Below are 19463 nucleotides of genomic sequence, written 5' to 3'. Positions count from 1 at the left end.
AAGGCTGTTAGGGGTTTTTAGCTTTTTTTTTTTTATGAGTTTTGTTCTATTTGTTTGGTTTTGATTGTTTTAGCATAATCTAGCTTAATGATTGTTGTGGTTTGATTTAGTTTGGTTGAGATTCGGTTATAGATGGTTTAGGTTGTTTGTTGCTACGAGTTATTTCAATTTTCTTTTGTTTCTTTCGGTTGTTGACGTTTTCTTTTTGAAAACGTGTTTGTTTCTATATAAGTTTTCCTGTTTTTTAACAAGAGAAAAAAGAAATTTTAGGATACAAATTATTGTATTATATCTTTCAAAAAAACAAAAAACAAAAAATAATTCCCAAAAATGGAACTAATTAACACTTCAGTTAAACGAATCACACGTACGGCGAATCTCACCTCTCCGACCACTCTTAACACCGTACAAACTCAACTTCTCAATCGCTCGACTAAAAGCTACAAAAAACGCCTTCTGATCTCTCGCATACAACTCAACAAACGGTCTAGTCCTCCGGTCCATCATCATTGCCCGGTCCGATCTCAAAACCCCTAATCCCTTTGGTAAGTTCTTATAATACGAGTTATCAAAATCTCGTGGCGTCATTATATCGTTAAAGACCGATAAACTAGGATTCTTCTTATAATCCGCACACGCATGTCTCAACCCAGAAGCGTAACGCGGGTTATACGACGGGTCAAACCCGGACGTATTTCTATAATTATAAATATCGTTACTAATCTCATTACAATGTGTAAAACCAATCGTGTGGGCCCCAGTTAACGCCACCATTTCCTGAACCGAAAATCCGATACTATTGAAAATGGTAATAAGTTTATTCATTGACATGTCAGGTTTCGGGAGGATAGCTTCAGCACGTGACGCACGTGACACAGTTCCGTCACGTCGACCTAGTTTGACATTGTAAAACGGGCCTCCCATCATGGTGACGAGGTTTCGGGTCGCGACGGCTAAGATGTCGGCGCAAGAGACGACACCTGGACATGATAACTCGAGTGCGGTTTTGGCGCGTACGATGAGGTCGAAGGCGTCGCCGGGAAGTGAGAGGTTGATGTCGGCGTCACGTTCGGCTTTGTTAAACGGAGTTGAGGAGATGAGGACTGAAGCATCGCAACCGTCGATTAAACAGCCGTGGAAGAAGAGACGGAGGGTCCCACCGGCGGTGGTTGGAGATGTGATTTGTTTGTTGGTGGTTGTTTCTTGCATGATTTGGTTGAATCTGGGACATGATTTTTGGTAGAATGATGTGGTGAGTTTTTGAGAGTTTGAAAGTGAGATTGTTAGTGAAATGCAGAGGATTAATGTGATGATGATTGGTGGCTTTACGGTGGACTTCATGGTCGGAGGAATTGAAGTTAATTAAGTTAATTATTCATTTGAAACTTGCAAGTGAGAGCTAGCTAAGAAATAGAATGGTGTCTCTTGTAACTATGGGGTTTTAACTTATTATCATTAATATATTAATATTAATATTAATAAATTAAGAATAATATAGTAGTAGTGGCTTTTCTTTAACGTTACTATGTTGTAAATTGTGGAAAATGGTACGACGAGTAATATTTTATTTGAATTTTTATGGAGTAGCATTTTATTATGATTTAAACGTAGGTTTATGTACTACTACTACAATCTACGAGGATTAAATTTATCTTCCCAGTTTTTCATAAGTTGTGAAAATATTATTATATTAAAATATTTAAGCTATTAAACTTAACTTATTTGGAATATTGTTTATGCAATAACCAATTATTTTTTCTTAAAGAGATAAGTGAATATTGTTTGTAAAAAAAGGTAGTTAGAATGTAAACTAAAGACAAAAACAAAAACTATAAACTGGTATTAATTTTAACGGTTTACTCCGTATAAATTAGAGGCCGCCATCATTCACGGTAGAAGACACGCGGTTTAGGTGGCACTGTGGCCAGAAGGGTTATTTTTGCACTTCTACACCTGTTCGTTCCCATGTGACCTCGTTCATGTGGTTGGAGACAGCTTTTGGGGATGTGTCCCGATGGAAGCGCTGTACACGTGGATCCAGAGTAGACCCATGATCAAACGGTCATAAGTCAATGCCTTTAAAATACTCTGTACAGTAATTATTTAGAATCACAAAATTAACCATTGAGAAGTGGTTCATATGACATTGTGCAAGAATTACAACTCAGTATATTTTTAAGTCTTAAAAAGATCATTAGACTTTACTGAAAACTATGTAGTATTTTATTGCAAGGTTAAGACCTTTATTTTTAGTATATACAAGGCTATCTAATTTTTTATTAAATTATTATATAACATTCTAAGGTACTTTCTTCTCAATTTAACAATTTAAAATCAAAATATAAAAACATAGCATACTTACAAGACAATAGATATTGAAATTCACATAGATATGTTAATTTATTATTATTATTATTATTATTATTTATTTTTTTTTGTCTATTTTTATCATTTTAGCATTATTTTACAGTTTCAAAGTATTATTTATTTATTTATTTTTTTTTGTCTATTTTTATCATTTTAGCATTATTTTACAGTTTCACCTACTTTGTTAAGCATTTAATTTATCTAAAAAACTCCAGCTAACAACTTCCAGCTAGTTTTGTCAAACATACCTTTAATACTGGAAAGGATTTGAGAGGAAATGATATATAAGGGGGTCATTTGCGTAGTTCCAGTCTCTAACTACACATGTTATTTGATGAAAGCAAAATTAAATAAAATGATAATGATAGTGAAATGACATTTGAGGACGAACAAAACAGTAGCTCGACTTTTAGATTTAGTATATTTAGATTTTAGATAATAGATAATTTGAAGATGATTTTGTAATGTGGTCAATATGCAGTAGTATAAATTTACAGGGGGGAAAACCAACCTTGTTATCATGTTGTTTCATTTGCTACTGCTAGACTTTAACGCCTCTCTATATTTTAATTATCATCGCGCTTCTAGCCGAGTGTTATTCTCATTTCTTGTGTTTGGGGCCAGGGTTGAGGTCATGAGTTCGAGCCTCGCTCATTCCGGGTGTTTGGGGTAGGGGGTCGCGTGACAAAAGATCGCGAAGGTGGTTAATGTAGGATTAATGTGCAAGGTACAACATATAACTATATGGCTAACTTCATTTGAGCCTTCGGGATCACACACATATACACCGAGACGTCAAATAAAATATATATATGATTTATATATATTACTACTGAAATGCCCCGTCCTCATCCATCTGGACGAAGTCATCAACATTTGATTCCAGAGCGATGATCGACTCCAAGTAATGTCCTTAAAATGAACAAATGCACAGCGGAAGATTTCTTTCATACCTGAGAATAAACATGCTTTCAAGTGTCAACCAAAAGGTTGGTGAGGTCATAGGTTTATCATAAAACAATAAAATTCATCATTTTGATAGACCACAAGATTTAAATGCTGCATGATACAAATGGGCCCGAATCCTATACCCACATGTAATGTACATGCTATATCTTTTAAATACAGTACATCTTTCTCGTGTACGAAACCATTTTCATAAATCATAGTAACCGTACACATATCTTGTGCACAAAAATAACATACACATAACCTGTGTCTAAAATCATTCTCTCGATACATAACATTCATATCAATTGGTGGCAATTATCATGTCCACATAATTCAATGGTGGCAATTATCATGTCCACATAATTCAATGGGGCAATTATCATGTCCACATAATTCAACAATAATCCGCAGAACTTCTGTCTGCATAATAATTCATTCGAGGAATGTTTTGCTTGTGTCTATCTCGTCAAACATTTATAAAAGCATTTCATGTATTCGCAGTTCAAAATATATTTCAAAAGCATTTAATAAAGCAGTTGTAAAAACAGCGCATGTATTCTCAGTTCCAAAAATATAAAGAGTAAAAGGGAATCAAATGAACTCACATATTGTATTTTGTAGTAAAAATACATATGACGTCATTTAACAAGTGTAGGGTTGACCTCGGATTCACGAACCTATATCAAGTATATATATTAACACGTATAATGGTAATCGAACAAATTATATATTATATCTTAGATTATATATCTTATATATTTAATTTGTATATATATTTAAAATAATTAATATTTATATAGTTATATATATATATATATATATATATATATATATATATATATATATATATATATATATATATATATATATATATTTATGTATATGATTAATGTTATATTAAAAATTAATAATTTGTTATATGTAATCTTTATATTATATGTAATATTATGGTAGTTGTAATAAGTATACTCTTATCTAAAAGAAATATTTATTTGTAATAATAATATTGTTAATAATAATAAAAATGATAATTTTAATGTTTATAATAATAACTATAACATAAATTTTGGTAATAATACTAAGTAATCTAACAATAATAATATTAATAATAATAGTAATAATAATAACTACCTCACTAGAAAAAGCTCCAAAAAGAATAATTGCCCCATGCCCGGGCTCGAACCCGCGACGTTCCGCTAACCCGATAATAACCTAAACCATTCCTCTGACTCAGCTTTTCTGATTTAATTCCCACTTTAAATTTATTTAACCCGTATTAGCTTGTTTCTATTTTCTTCTTCATCTAACCCTCATCATTTTCCATGATCATGTATCATCATGCAATTATAATTATCATCATACATCTCATCCACGCATCTTTGTTATGATCTTCATACAATTATCATTATGATCATTTCCATCACATAAATCATAATCATAATATCATTATCATACGTGGGTCATAATCATCATCACATGAGGCATTACGTACACTTCATCCTTCTAATTTTCCTTTGGCCCAATAGCGATTTAATAGCCCAAGTTAAAAGTGGATTTTCTCGGCCCACCCAACAAGATAGTTACGGCCCTCTTACAAAATTCATTTGGCCGAAACCTTGTCTGATTTTGCTGGAATATTAGGATCATGTAACCCACTACCACTTTAACAATTTGGTGTGGGGTTTGTTAAATGTAGTAAATGTCGGCCAAAGAAAATAAAAGGAAACACGTGGACTCTTTGCTAACTCACAACCGAAGGATAAAAAAATGCATTCCAATAGCAATTGGTTACGTCCAAAATTAATACTTTTAGAAATTATAATGGAGGATAGAGACACGCCACTTTACAGCTCAATAATATCACAATGGTACGTGTGATCTGTTTGATAAAAGTGATAGTCAACAAGAACTTTCGGTGCTTGTCCAGCTGGATCCCATCGACCAGAATCCAATAAATTTCATACGCAAATAATTGATAAACAACACTCATCCTCATTATTCCATCATAGTTATTATTATCGACATATTACTCCTCTTCTTCATTGTGACATGAAAAGAAACAGAAACAGAAATAGGTGATAGCAGCTGCAGTAACGTGGTGGTTTGTGGTTTTGGGTTCTTGTTCACAAAAGAAACAGTTAATAGGAAAATGACGGTGGTTCGAGGTTATTCAGGAAACCGAAAGAAAACATGTAGTGGTGGTTTATGATTAAAAAGATAAGAATGGTGAAGGTGTTAAAGACCGAGAGTGGTGTTGGTTGGGGTGGCGTTTGAACACAACATTAAAAGGTGGTTTATAGTAGTGAGGTGGTTTATGGTGAAGGTGGTTCATGGTTTTCCTTTCAAACAACACAAAAAAATAAAATAAAATAAAATAAAAGTGTTTAACATAAAAATCGATGGTGGTGCACGGTTTAAAGATGGGAGGTTGTTCGAGGTTTGAAGATGAAGAGAGAGATAAGATGACGGTTGTCGAGTAGGTGCAACAAAGCCAAAAATGTATTCGGGTTGCAGGTATGGTTGGATTTGTAATCGAAGTAGAAATGGATACGAGTAGCAAGTTCAACGTGGGTTGTGATGGTTCATGACTCTAAATGAAAAGAAGAGAATATATTAAATGGGTTGTGGTACTCAGCGGTTAAGCGAATAGTTTATAGTGGTGAGGTAGTAATGCTTGTTAATGGTGGTTCCTCAAAGAACAAGAAGAAAAGAGAGATAGAAGATGGTGGATTTGAGTTAGTTATAGAAGAGGTGGTTTCATTGAGTTTCTTTTTATGATTTAAGTCTGAAAATAGTTGTATGGGTTCTAATTGATAATGATCGTAAAAGAGTTGAGTGTGTTAATCAATTTCATCAAATAATTCGTTTACTATGAAGTCCCAAAGGTCAACAGAGTAGATACATCAGATACAGAAGAAAAATAAAGAAATAAAAAGGCGTACGATCTTACTAACTGAAATTGTTTCTTATGATTGTTTGGAATAAACCTGTACTGATTTTAGACAGAATTCAACATTACCTACAGTATGATAAAGATTGCAAACTGAACCCCTTTCCACATCTGTATTAGTATACATATAAGGTGTTTATATCTATGTATATACGGTATATATATTTATATAAATCTGTATATGTATTTAATAAATATATAACTGTTTTTATCCATATAATATATCTGTATCTGTATATATATATATATATATATATATATATATATATATATATATATATATATATATATATATATATATATGTATAACTACTATATTTATATCAAATTATTAAATATATAAAGGGACCTACTAATGATACAAATATAAATACTTAATATTAATAATAATAAAACCAATAATAATGATAATAGAAATAATAATGATATTAATATCATAATTATACTAATAAGAATGATGAAAATAATAACTTTAAATAAAATGATAATTTTAGTAATCAAATTAGTGATAATACTTTTGATAAACACATTAATTACAATTATACTTTTACTAATAACAATAACACTAATAATGATAACAATAATATAACTGATAATTGTTAGTAGTAAAAATAATAATAATGACTTTTAATGATATTAATAATAAGAGGTGATAATAATAATGTAACAAATTACCTGTATCAGATTACATATTATATATTATATTTTTAATAGTATTATTAATACTGATATTAATATTAATATAACAAAATAGTAAATCGAAATCAATTTATTTACTATTTATATGAATAGTAAATGAAACGAAATTAATTAATTTACTATTCACATGAAAGCTACATGATAGAAATTATTAATTATAAGTTACATAACATACCCCTAACGTATTTAAGAAATACGACTTTTTAAAACCAAATCAAACGAAATATGAATTAATTGATTGACATGAATTAATTAATTAATTTAATATTTATAACATGCCAAAACGTGTTAAATTAAATCAACTTGATCTAATATTATAATATATATATTGGATATATTTTCAAAGAAAGGAGCAGTTGAAAAGAAAGTTGAAAGAAAAGTTGAAAGAAGCAGTTGAAAGAAAACCAATATAAAACACACACATTATTGCTATTATCTTTAACTACTACTCCACGAATTCATATAACATCTTAAAGCTTTAATTCGATTATCTTTGGCAACAAGTTCTTGTTATGAAGTATTATTATATATTGTTTTATTATAACAATTTGATTATTATAATAAGTTACTTGGGTTTGGACTAGCATCCATTGACGGTCGTTTGAAGTGTAGTGTGGACTATCCTAAGAGACGGTCATATTTTTGATCGTAGGTTTCTCTCCTTCAATCAGTTTTCTTCAAGAAAGGTATATCGTTTACTCACTTTGTGAATTACATATTTTGACAATTATTATGGTGTAACTGGATCTCATTGGGATAAATTAATCGTGTGCATGTTTTATTAAATTTAAATATATGAATATTTAATCTTGTAAATATTTTTATGAAATATTAAAAGATTATTATTTTAACTATCCGCTGCGTTAATCTGAATTGATAAAAGTATACACGATTTTCCAACAGTGGTATCCGATCCGCTTTTACACCATCTTAATTGTTGCGTGACTATTCTTTAGATTTAGCTTTGTGGTGTATTGGTGAAAGTCGAAACCTTTTTGGTTTTTAAAGTCAACGCGGTTGATTTAGACTTAACCTAATGACGCACAAATATGATTGAAAGAATATCACTAATTTAAATTGTAGACTTAATTATTATGGCTTGAATATTTATTATAATTGTTGATTGCTGCATTCCATGGTTGTACACATTCATTGTAACCATGGACAAGCCATATGTAGATTTTAATAATGTAGTTATTAAAATTGTGATTGCACACATAGCCCATAATGCCCCGACTTATGTATGATTGTTGTGATTGTTGATTACGGCAATATTAAGTCATATTGATTTATAAGAAAGGCCATTTTGAAGCCAAAGTTGTATTATATTTATTTTTCATTTTCATAGTATTGTATTTAAGTTTATTCTAAATTGTAAAAGTATTAGATTAGTTGTATTTTTCAATTTTAAATAAATGTAATAAGATGAAGATTAAAGATAAAGATGCAACGTGAAGTTTGACTTAGAAGATGGCGAACAGGTCAAGTGACAACGATGACGTTTGTCAGGTTTCACTTGATTCTTGAATTAAGTGGGAGCTACGATATTACCCTTAGTTTGACCTCTTGATCCCATGTCGGCTCATGGGATCAAGCATAGGATTTTTGTGCTAAGCTATGTGTGTGTGATGCATGATTGTGTTTTATTTTACGCATTTATATTTAATTATTGATTATAATATATGCTAAATGTTTTTGATGAAAACATTAAATAAAACCGGTAACGAGTTTCAAATATTAAAATTGATGATTTTAAAAAGTTAAACTCTAACGAGTTTAAAGTTACATAATTTTGAGACTTAAATTACATATGTTTTTGATGAAAACATTAAATAAAACTCTAAACGAGTTTCAAAGATTAAAATTGATGATTTTAAAATAAGTTAAACTCTAACGAGTTTAATGTTAAATGATTTTGAAAGTCAAATAATATATATGGACGACATCTTTTAAAACTGTTTTAAAACGATACACGTTTGTGTATTTGTTATTTTTATATCCTATAAATTAAATAACAAATTAGATCACAAACATAATCGACATATACAATTGAAAAAAAAATTAACTAATAGTGTAGCGAATCTTGTGTGCATGCATTATTCATTGACACAAACTTTTTCCAAAATACCCGTCAAATTTAAGTCATGCCATCCAATAAGCTTGCAAACACTCCTCGTTATTTTTCTGATCTAGTGAGACTAGGCTGAATTATAGCCACGAGGTGGATTTTTCGATCTAGTGAGACTAGCGTGAATTTTCACTGTTTCCAAATTGGACGACTTAATCGTATTCACGGTGAGACATGAGTTCGAGGCAATGATGGGACAAACATACCATTAGATAATAGTGGTTTGTTGGACTACATATATCTCTAGGTCCCATAAAGATCTAAGAGTTGTACTTGTAATGCAATTGGTACCCGCTACCTACCAATAGACTCCATAACTGCTAGCTGATCAACAGATGTGGCTATGGAATCACTATGTGGATCTTAGGCTTTCGTAAATTAATTGTTTTTGAAAAATATTATAAAAAAAAACTTGGGTAGTTAATTTATTAAAGCTCAATATCGAAAATACTAAATTGAATCTTATATCTGTTGTAGATGTCAAATAATCAAAACACACTTCCTTCTTTGTTGGAGAAGGATAAACTCAATGTTCAAACTTCCTAGACTGGCACTGTAACCTGAGAATTGTTCTCAAGCATAATTGGAAGTTGAATAAAGTTTAGAAACCATATCCTTTCTTCCTGTTGTGGCATTTGCTACTGCTCAGTAAAATGATTATCGAATGTTGTTCGATGATCAGGAAGAAATAGGATTGAAGGGTGAAAAAGAATAAGCCGAATACTTTGTGGAAGGAAAATGACAAATCATTTGCTAGAAAAAATATTCCACCTTCCAAGAAGGAAAGCCCAACAAAAGACGCCGAATGTTTTCATTGTGGAAAGGTTGGCAATTGGAGAAGGAAGTTGTCCTATCTTCCAATCTGAGCTGAGAAAAGGCAACGCTGGTGAGACTAGCAAATCAGGTATATTCCATATATAGTTATATACTTCTTCTAGTGATTCCTAGATCTTTGTTTGTAGTGACCCGAACTTTTCCATGATTATATATTAAATGAAATTGATATTTACATGATTAAATGTTTCCAACATGTTAAGCAATCAAACTTGTTAAGACTTGATTATTTGAAATGAGTTTCATGTAGACAATTGATCACCCAGTTTGCCTGATGATTCACGAACGTCATAACTTGTGATAATTATATAATCGTTTTATTTTTTTATGATGTAAGTTTTTATTATATATATATATATATATATATATATATATATATATATATATATATATATGTATATATATATATATATATATAAAAGAAGAAATACAATTAAATCAAAGATGTACAAGTAAAACACTATTTGCTACAGTAAAACACTGTTTGCTACAGTAAAACACTATTTGTTACAGTAAATTTTTGCTTTGCTACGGTAAAATGCTAATTGCTATAGTAAAAACTATTTGCTACAGTAACATACTATTTGCTACAGTAAACACAATTTACTCGTATTCAATCTGTATTCATACTCGTACAATACTCAGCCTCTAGACGTATATACTATTGGTATATACACTTCAATGATCAGCTCTTATCAGCCTTAATGAGTCACCTAAACATGTGGGAACCATCATTTAGCAACTAGCATGAAATATCTAACAAAAATACAAACTAATGGAACCTTATATTCAAGGGTAGGATCACGTTTTTCTTCACCAACCATAACACTTTCATTTTTCAACTTTCATGCATCAAACTCATTTCTCTCTTGTTCTCTCTTAATGTTCTAAGTGTTCTTCATCACCTTCATCAAAATCTAGCTCATAAATCCTAACCTAGATCAACTTACAAAACAACTACTCAAGAACACACCAAAAACACTTTCAAGTTTACTAGCTTACTTCCAATCTTGCAAATCCATTTCAAGTGATCATCTAATCTCAAGAAATCTTTCTTATTTACAATAAGATATCTTTCTAATTCAAGGTAATACTCATATTCAAACTTTGATTCAATTTCTATAACTATAACAATCTTATTTCGAGTGGAAATCTTACTTGAACTTGTTTTTGTGTCATGATTCTGCTTCAAGAACTTTCAAGCCATCCAAGGATCTTTGAAGCTAGATCTATATTTCTCATTTCCAGTAGGTTTACCTACTAAAATTAAGGTAGTAATGATGTTCATAACATCATTCGATTCATACATATAAAACCATCTTATTCGAAGATTTAAACTTGTAACCACTAGAACATAGTTTAGTTAATTCTAAACTTGTTCGCAAATAAAGTTAATCCCTCTAACTTGACTTTTAAAATCAACTAAACACATGTTCTATATCTATATGATATGCTAACTTAATGATTTAAAACCTGGAAACACGATGAACACCGTAAAACCGGACATACGCCGTCGTAGTGAAACCGGGGGCTGTTTTGGATTAGAAAAATAAAAATTATCTTAATCTTTGAATTGGAAGTTTGTTTTCTGAAAAAATGATATTTCATATGAACATGATATTATATCCAAAAATCATGGTTAAACTCAAAGTGAAAGTATGTTTTTCAAAATGGTCATCAAGATGTCGTTCTTTCGACGGAAATGACTACCTCTTTAGTAAATGACTTGTAACCTGTATTTTCGACTATAAACTTATACCTTTTCTGTTTAGTTTCATAAATTATAGTTCATTATGAAACCTTAGCAACTTGAATCACTCAAAACGGATTTAAAACGAAGAAATTATGGGTAAAATAAAATTGGAAAATTTTACTTGTTGTAGCTACGAAAATTTTACAACAAATCTACACTAATCATATCCTAGCTAACTTATATTGTATTATACATGTATTCTAACATATATTATGTAATCTTGGGATACCATAGACACGTATACAATGTTTTGACATATCATATCGACCCATCTATATATATTATTTGGAACAACCATAGACACTCTATATGCTGTAATGTTCGAGTTCTCTATACAGGGTTGAGGTTGATTCCAAAAATATATATACTTTGAGTTGTGATCTAGCCTGATACGTGTATACACTGGCTCGTGGATTGATTCAAGATAATATATATTGATTTATTTCTGTATATCTAACTGTGGACAACTAGTTGTAGGTAACTAACGAGGACTGCTAACTTAACAAACTTAAATCATAAAAACGTAATAAAAAATGTTGTGAATATATTTCAATCATACTTTGATATATATGTACACATTTGTTATAGGTTCGTGAATCGACCAGTGGCCAAGTCTTATTTCCAATGAAGGAAAAATCTGTGAAAGTGAGTTATAGTCCCATTTTTTACTATCTAATATTTTTGGGATGAGAATACATGCAGTTTTATAAATGTTTTACAAAATAGACACAAGTACTTGAAACTACATTCTATGTTGGATTATGAATACCGAATATCACCCTTTTTCGCTTGGTAACCTAAGAATTAGGGAACAGTACCCCTAATTGACGCGAATCCTAAAGATAGATCTATGGGCCTAACAAACCCCATCCGAGGTACGGATGCTTTAGTACTTCAATTTTTATACAGACGAGAGGATTCTGTTATACAGACGAGAGGATTCTGTTTTGGGGATATTCTATATGCGTCTTATTAATGTCGGTTACCAGGTGTTCATCATATGAATGATTTTACCTTAATGCAGACGAGAGGATTCTGCTTGAGGATTATGTTTATAAAATGAAATCTTGTGGTCTATTATTATTACAATTTGATATATATAGATTAAACCTGTAACTCACCAACATTTTGTTCACGTTTTAAGCATGTTTATTCTCAGGTGATTATTAAGAGCTTTCGCTGTTGCATGTTAAATTAAGGACAAGAATTGGAGTCAGCGTGCTTGTATAATATTGTTTAAAAACTGCATTCGAAGACTTAAGTTATTGTGTAATATTATTGTAAACCATTATGTAATGGTTAAGTGAAAACGCTATATTTTAGATTATCATTATTTGATAATCTTCGTAATGTTTTAAACCTTTATCGATAAAATAAAGGTTATGGTTTGTTTTAAAAACGAATGCAGTCTTTGAAAAACGTCTCATATAGAGGTCAAAACCTCGCAACGAAACCAATTAATATGAAACGTTTATAATTGATATGAACGGGACATTTCATTGTTAACTGGTTGTGGCATTCACACCTGTAACAATATGAAGGGAATGAGAAGAAGTAATAGACTGAAGAAAGACACACTGAATTTTCAAGTAGGCAAAGGGGATCAAGCTTTTGTTAAAGCTATTGGTACCTCTGAACTTACTTCTCTAAGTGGTCTTATTGTTTTGTTGGAACAATAGCATTATGCTCTCAATACTGCGAGCGACATAGTTTGAAATATGTTAGTTTTGAACTTGCATTTACACACTTAGGTATTTCAGTTTCTAAGGATAATATATTTATCTTAATACCTATCCACGTGATGGTATTTTTGAAATGGATATGCATAGTATAATTTCAAATGAGAATTCTGTGTATACCTACATTGCCAAAGTCTTCAAGCAAGACTTGAATATGACCTATCTATGACATTGTCATATTGGTCATATAAACAAACAATGCATTTCAAAACTCCAATTTAATGGACTTTTGGAATCAATTGACTCTGAGTCATTTGATGTATGCGAGTCATGTTTATGTGAAAAGATGACAAATGCTTCTTTCTCCGATTTAGGTAAAAGAGCTAAAGATCTTTTAGGACTAATACATACTGTTGTATGTAGCCCTTTAAGAACAATGTATAGATTTAGTTAATTTTACTTCATTACATTTACTGAAGAGTACAGTAGCTACGATTATGTTCACTTGCTGAAACATAAACATAAAGCTATTTTAACATTCAAAAGTATTCCATGATGTGTAATTTCGTACTCTAAATTATTAGCTAAATACCTATCGATTATCACACAATACAGGCAACTATAACCAGTTCGTGTAGTAATTAAACAAGTATTTGACCAATTCGTTCCACAGAGAGCAGGTAATTGAAAACTTGAACTATTAATTATTCTAAGATTTAAAAGGGGGTTTTGTTGTAAAACTGATTAAACGCGAAAGTAAATTAAACTTAATTCAATAAGAAGCAAATGTATCCACTTAGCTACAATTCCCTAGGCTAGGATTGCTCGTTTAAACTCGTTAAGTAAACAATTACGATGATGTGACACTGTATTTATCTGTCGATTCCTACAGTTTAAGACTAATAACCTAAGTATAACTGTCGTTAACCTAGAGTTACTAACCAATTCACAATGATATTACTCAAGATTACAATCTAACTTAGGTTGGTTTGGTGTCCCTTACAACCTCACAATTATTGCAACTAATTTCAAGCTCAACCACTATACGATTAATTTTATTATCGGTGTCCCTCATAAAATCTCACGTATTCCTAAATTATTCACGTTCAATAATCTAGTAAAAGCTATTAATCAATTTAACTGTCGTTAGTTAATTAATAACTTTCGTGATCTAACAATCAATAAGCTTTAATAATGGTGGATCTTAGCTAGACATAAACTTGTGTAATTTTAATTAATTGTTGTTAACCAAAAGATCGCAATCCATCACCTAGGTTCATGCATCTAAGTGAATACTAAATATTTAGCTACTCATGGTAAAGTAAAGAACAAATAAATAAGAAGAACAATTAAACATAATCATTGAATTGAATGAAGAACAAATTAATAAAAGTAATAAAAGTTAATACAAAGATTAAACTAACCAAGAATGATATTGTAGCTTAAACCCTTGTAAAATAATGAAAGAAAGACAAAGAAATTCGTAACTAATGTTGCTGTGGAAGAAAATTCGTAAAATAAAACTGCATACCCTAAATTGGGGTAAAATTCGTCTATTTATAGAATCTGGAAAAACAGCTGAAACCGACTCATGTCGCGTTCCGCGACATACCATCACGATCCGCAGCATCCTCATCGCGTAACGCGATGGACTGGGACGCGATATAGCAGACTCAGACGCGACAGATTGGTCAGAATGCCCTTTTTTCCATGTCGTGTTCTGATGCACTTTGTCACGTATCACGATGACCAAAACGCGATAAACCTCATCCTGAAGCGATGGAAACTGATTTTTTCACCCGAGGCACATTTATCTTCAACTCTAACTTCGTTTTGGCTATATCTTCAATAAAATCAACAATAATGAGCCAACGAACCATATCTTGACACTTTCTTCATTTTAAACTCAAATAACTCGATATCTCCATCAAAGTCTTCAAAATACTAGCAAATGGAACAAGATAACGCTCAAAATATATGTATGAAAATGGCGTTATCAAAATCTCCCACACTTGAACCTTGCTTGTCCTCAAGCAAGTCAATCTCGAAACAATAACTGTACGTATAATCTTCAACAAAATTCCGCAAGATTCAAGCCTTCAAGTCAATCCTCCACAAGCTCTCGTACTCTTCATCTTTTCACGAATAAGCTTATTTCCTCACAAAACAATTCCTCACATTCCTGTCACTTATATAAAAAAAAAACAACATACAAACCATCAAACGCACCCCCTTCTTCCCCCCATTTTCATTCAAACACATTTCGAAAACAATATCCTAAGTGGCCCTTATTGCAAACAAATTTTCATAAAACATCCTTTCTAGGTCATGAATTGAGATGTAAAGACAATTTGGGTTGAGAACTCAAACTCCAAAAATTTCCATAACTTTACTTCTTAACAAAAACCTTTCATCTCAAAGCCTAAACTCTTTTCACTTAACTTTCCCTAAAAATCACATTACTAGGCTTTCAATATCCTTCTTTTCTTTGCATCAATCAACCCTTAAGACCTACTTTTCAACCTCAATAACTAATCACCAATAAACATTCAAATACAATTGGTGTAAAATGATTACAAATGATAAAAACAATCTTACGTTATAAGGTTTAGTATTTGTAACATGACCCTTATTCGCATCAAGATAGCCTACAAACAATATTTAAGGCGCTATTGCAAATACCAATACTTCACAATTTAATCAAAGATCCAGTTATAAATAGATTCATACCTGTGTTTATGTAGGGAAATCCGTTTAACTTTTTAACTCTCTTGATTCCATTTCATGCTGATAATTTCTAAATATGCAAGCTATCCACATACTGGTCACATCTCTCTTATCCAAAGTACCCCGCAAAGGTAACTCTTCCCAAGGTCTAGTCTTATTAGGTATTTCCCACATCATGAGCCAAAGATGATCACTGCTGCATAATTATGAGACGAGTACCTAAAGATGATCACCTTGCCTTGAGATAGTAACGTCCTTGACCCGTGTAGCGAACCTTCAACTAACCGATCCCAAACCGGAAAAAGGTCTTAGGTGGTTAGGTGATCTAGCACCCCAAAGGATCTATCGGCTCGAGTCTTAAAAACTACTACTTAAGCTCGGATCTCATAAGCATTTTTTCTTTCTTTTTTTTATTTTTTTTTTTTTTTTTACAATAGTACTCTCTTTGAATGTCTTCCTCGTCTTCAATTTGTGACTTTGTAGAACCCGCAATGTATGATGTAACGGATGGATAATGATGTGATCGATGATGATGAATGATTTATTGTAGGAAGTCTTTAACTCATGACATAAAGCAATACCATTCACACCATAGTCAGCAACAGCCACCCCTTAAAGGGTCCATTGGAGTCAGAGATTTGTGATTTTTCCTCTTCAAGCTTACATACCTAGCACTTATGAGTATAACACTTCTTTAAGAGAGTCAAAAAGCCATAAACACAAAATACGAAGCCATTTATATCCTAATCTCTAATTAAACCATTTTTCTCGCATTTTACCCTAAAGCCCTAAATACCGTTATTCTTCATTTCTTGACACAAATAAATTGCATTGTCATCTTTGAAACAAATAATAAACTAGATAAAATAAGATTAAATTTTTAACATTTTTAACCAAATTTATCCAACATTTATCCCTTTTCAACATTCACCTTTCATCAATTGTCTTTCCTCAAGCATTTATATACTCAAAATTCCTAAGTCATGGTCAAAAAGGTCCTTAATAAATAACAAACCACTAACAATTTGCTTAAAACTAATAAACCTCACCGACCAAAACCAAAAATTCCAAGTCAATCCCTAATCACTACGGGTGCTCTCATGGGTAAACATCTCAATCATAACCTTAAAAAGTTTAAAAATTCCAACCACTAGGCAATTAAAACATGCAAAAATTTCAAAAATTCGCGAGAATTTATCTCTCCCCCCACACTTAAGATCATGTAATGTCCTCATTTACATGAAATCAGAAAATCAAAAATAAATTCGAGAGGACAAAATAGTGAAAAAGGGAAAAGAAAAACCCGAATTTTTAGATCCGTAGATCGCGGAAAGACGGTGCACGATGGCGCTGAACTTACTGCCAGCATAAGAACATCGGCATCCACTCGATCACCAAAACATCATAATCATGTAAGGTGCTGAACTTAATGCCAGACTTTGAAAAATTAAAGCATAACCACCGTGGAACCTGAAACGAAACATACATACCATAAACCATAACTTAATGGGGTGGTACCACCACGGTACCGAAACGCCCCATTAAAAATCCAAAGTATTAAGTTTAACGACTAACAACTACCATCATCCTAATTAAGATTACAGTCATCCAAAATAAAAAATAATAAACGAAATTAAAAAGTTTTGTTTTTCTTGTCACCACACGATCACCACCGCATCCAATCACCAAGGGTTATACCCACCATAAGATCTATCATACTACCCACCATAAGGACCTCCACCACCTGACTGACCTCCCTGGTTACCTTCATCATACTGAGAACTAGAACCTGCTCCTCTTCGTCGGACCATATCCTCCCAAACTTCCTGAGCTACTGTGCGATCATACACCCGATAAGGACCTGTCGACGCCGGAGTCCATGGAACACGAGTGCCATAAGGAGTAAAGATGGTATTAGGAGAAACAAGCTCCATGTTGTGTCGATGCCAATTGTGATGATACGTAACCTCACTAATGCCATATGCAATCTGACTTTACGAGCGTGCTTAGGTTTCCTCATTATAAAGCTGCATATTACGCATCTGTTCGATTAAATCCCGGTTTGTAAAACGTTGACCCCTGACACTTTGACCCGCATCTTGACCACCCTCGGCCATCTCTTCATCCTCCTCCTGTGCACCCTGCGCATCTCGGGGACGATGACGACGAACTCTATATGGAATAACCTGACCATGCTCAATAGATATTACTCTTGCTCCTCGAAAAACATTTTCTCCTAACACAACCGCCTCAGTAATAATTCGCTCCATATCCGATCTATCAATCTCAAAAACCGATGCAATCCTCATGATAAAATGACCACCTCGAATCGGACTTCCCGCAGAACGAAGTCCACTACCCTGATGTTTAAGAAAATATGCCACTCCATAAGCAACCGAAGTAGGTGTTTTGGTTCGGAATTGGTTCACATACCAAAGGTCCGGTAAAGAGACCTTCTCGTTCCCACTTCTTCGATGTGTAATAGTATGTGCAACCATTCGTTGAATTGCACGAAGAGCGAGATCCATGATATGAACACAAGGATAGTTACTCGGGCTCCATTCAGAATCAGAAGCAATATCCCCCAAACTCTAGCTGCATCAAATTCACGAGGATCGATCATATCAATTACCCTTTCAGCACCCCAAAGATAATCTCGAAAACTAACTCGTGTGCATTCTTCATCGGTATAAATTCCCAAACAAGTAGCCAACTGAAATAATGACATAGAGCGGTTAACCCCACCCAAACGAAAAGTCATAAACGTTGGATCATCAACGTTTTCAGGGTGAAGGTTCATCACATATGTACCATAAAATTCAATAACCAACTCCCGGTAAACTACTTCATGAATCCCAAAGAAAGAAACCCAATCATTATACACATTACCACGCCATTCCAACTGCAAATACTCCATAACCGTAGCATGTAAACCACCCCTTTGCAAAACATTCCAATCAACCACCCGATGCGGTTCAAATTCTTTCCGAACCAATTCTTGAACATCCGCCTTTCTTTACTTAATAACCTCCGATCGACCATTAAACCGTAAATTCACATGTAACTCTGTTTGAGGAATTGGAGGTTGCGGTTGAACTCCTCAGCTGCACCGGCTGCAGCACCGGAACTTGAAGCACCCCTAGCATTACCACGTCCTCCTGTCTAAAAAGCACATACAATGACAAACAAAAAGATATATCTCAAAGGACATGTTAGCGTTAGCGATAACCTGCATTCTCTCAAAACTATACCTAAGGCACATAATGTCAATTGTCATAACCCGACCTTAACCATAAGGACGAATACAATAACATATGATTTCATCGCGAGGTATTGACCTCTATATGCGACATTTTTCAAAAACTGCATTCGTTT

The 19463-nt window shown here is 32.5% G+C and overlaps 1 protein-coding gene across 1 annotated transcript; it reads right to left on the bottom strand.

Moving 5' to 3' along the window:
* Positions 1-348: 348 nt before the first annotated feature.
* Positions 349-18022, bottom strand: LOC139900088 (peroxidase 31-like). Its single transcript, XM_071882892.1, has 3 exons — positions 17815-18022; positions 9788-9818; positions 349-1261 (listed from the first exon to the last, which is right to left on the bottom strand). Exons 1-3 carry the CDS (start codon positions 18020-18022, stop codon positions 349-351), a joined length of 1152 nt encoding a protein of 383 aa, XP_071738993.1.
* Positions 18023-19463: the final 1441 nt, after the last annotated feature.

This window comes from Rutidosis leptorrhynchoides, chromosome 3 (assembly GCF_046630445.1).
Source record: "Rutidosis leptorrhynchoides isolate AG116_Rl617_1_P2 chromosome 3, CSIRO_AGI_Rlap_v1, whole genome shotgun sequence".
Classification (NCBI taxonomy): Eukaryota; Viridiplantae; Streptophyta; class Magnoliopsida; order Asterales; family Asteraceae; genus Rutidosis; species Rutidosis leptorrhynchoides.
This window is presented reverse-complemented; position numbering and strand designations above follow the sequence as displayed.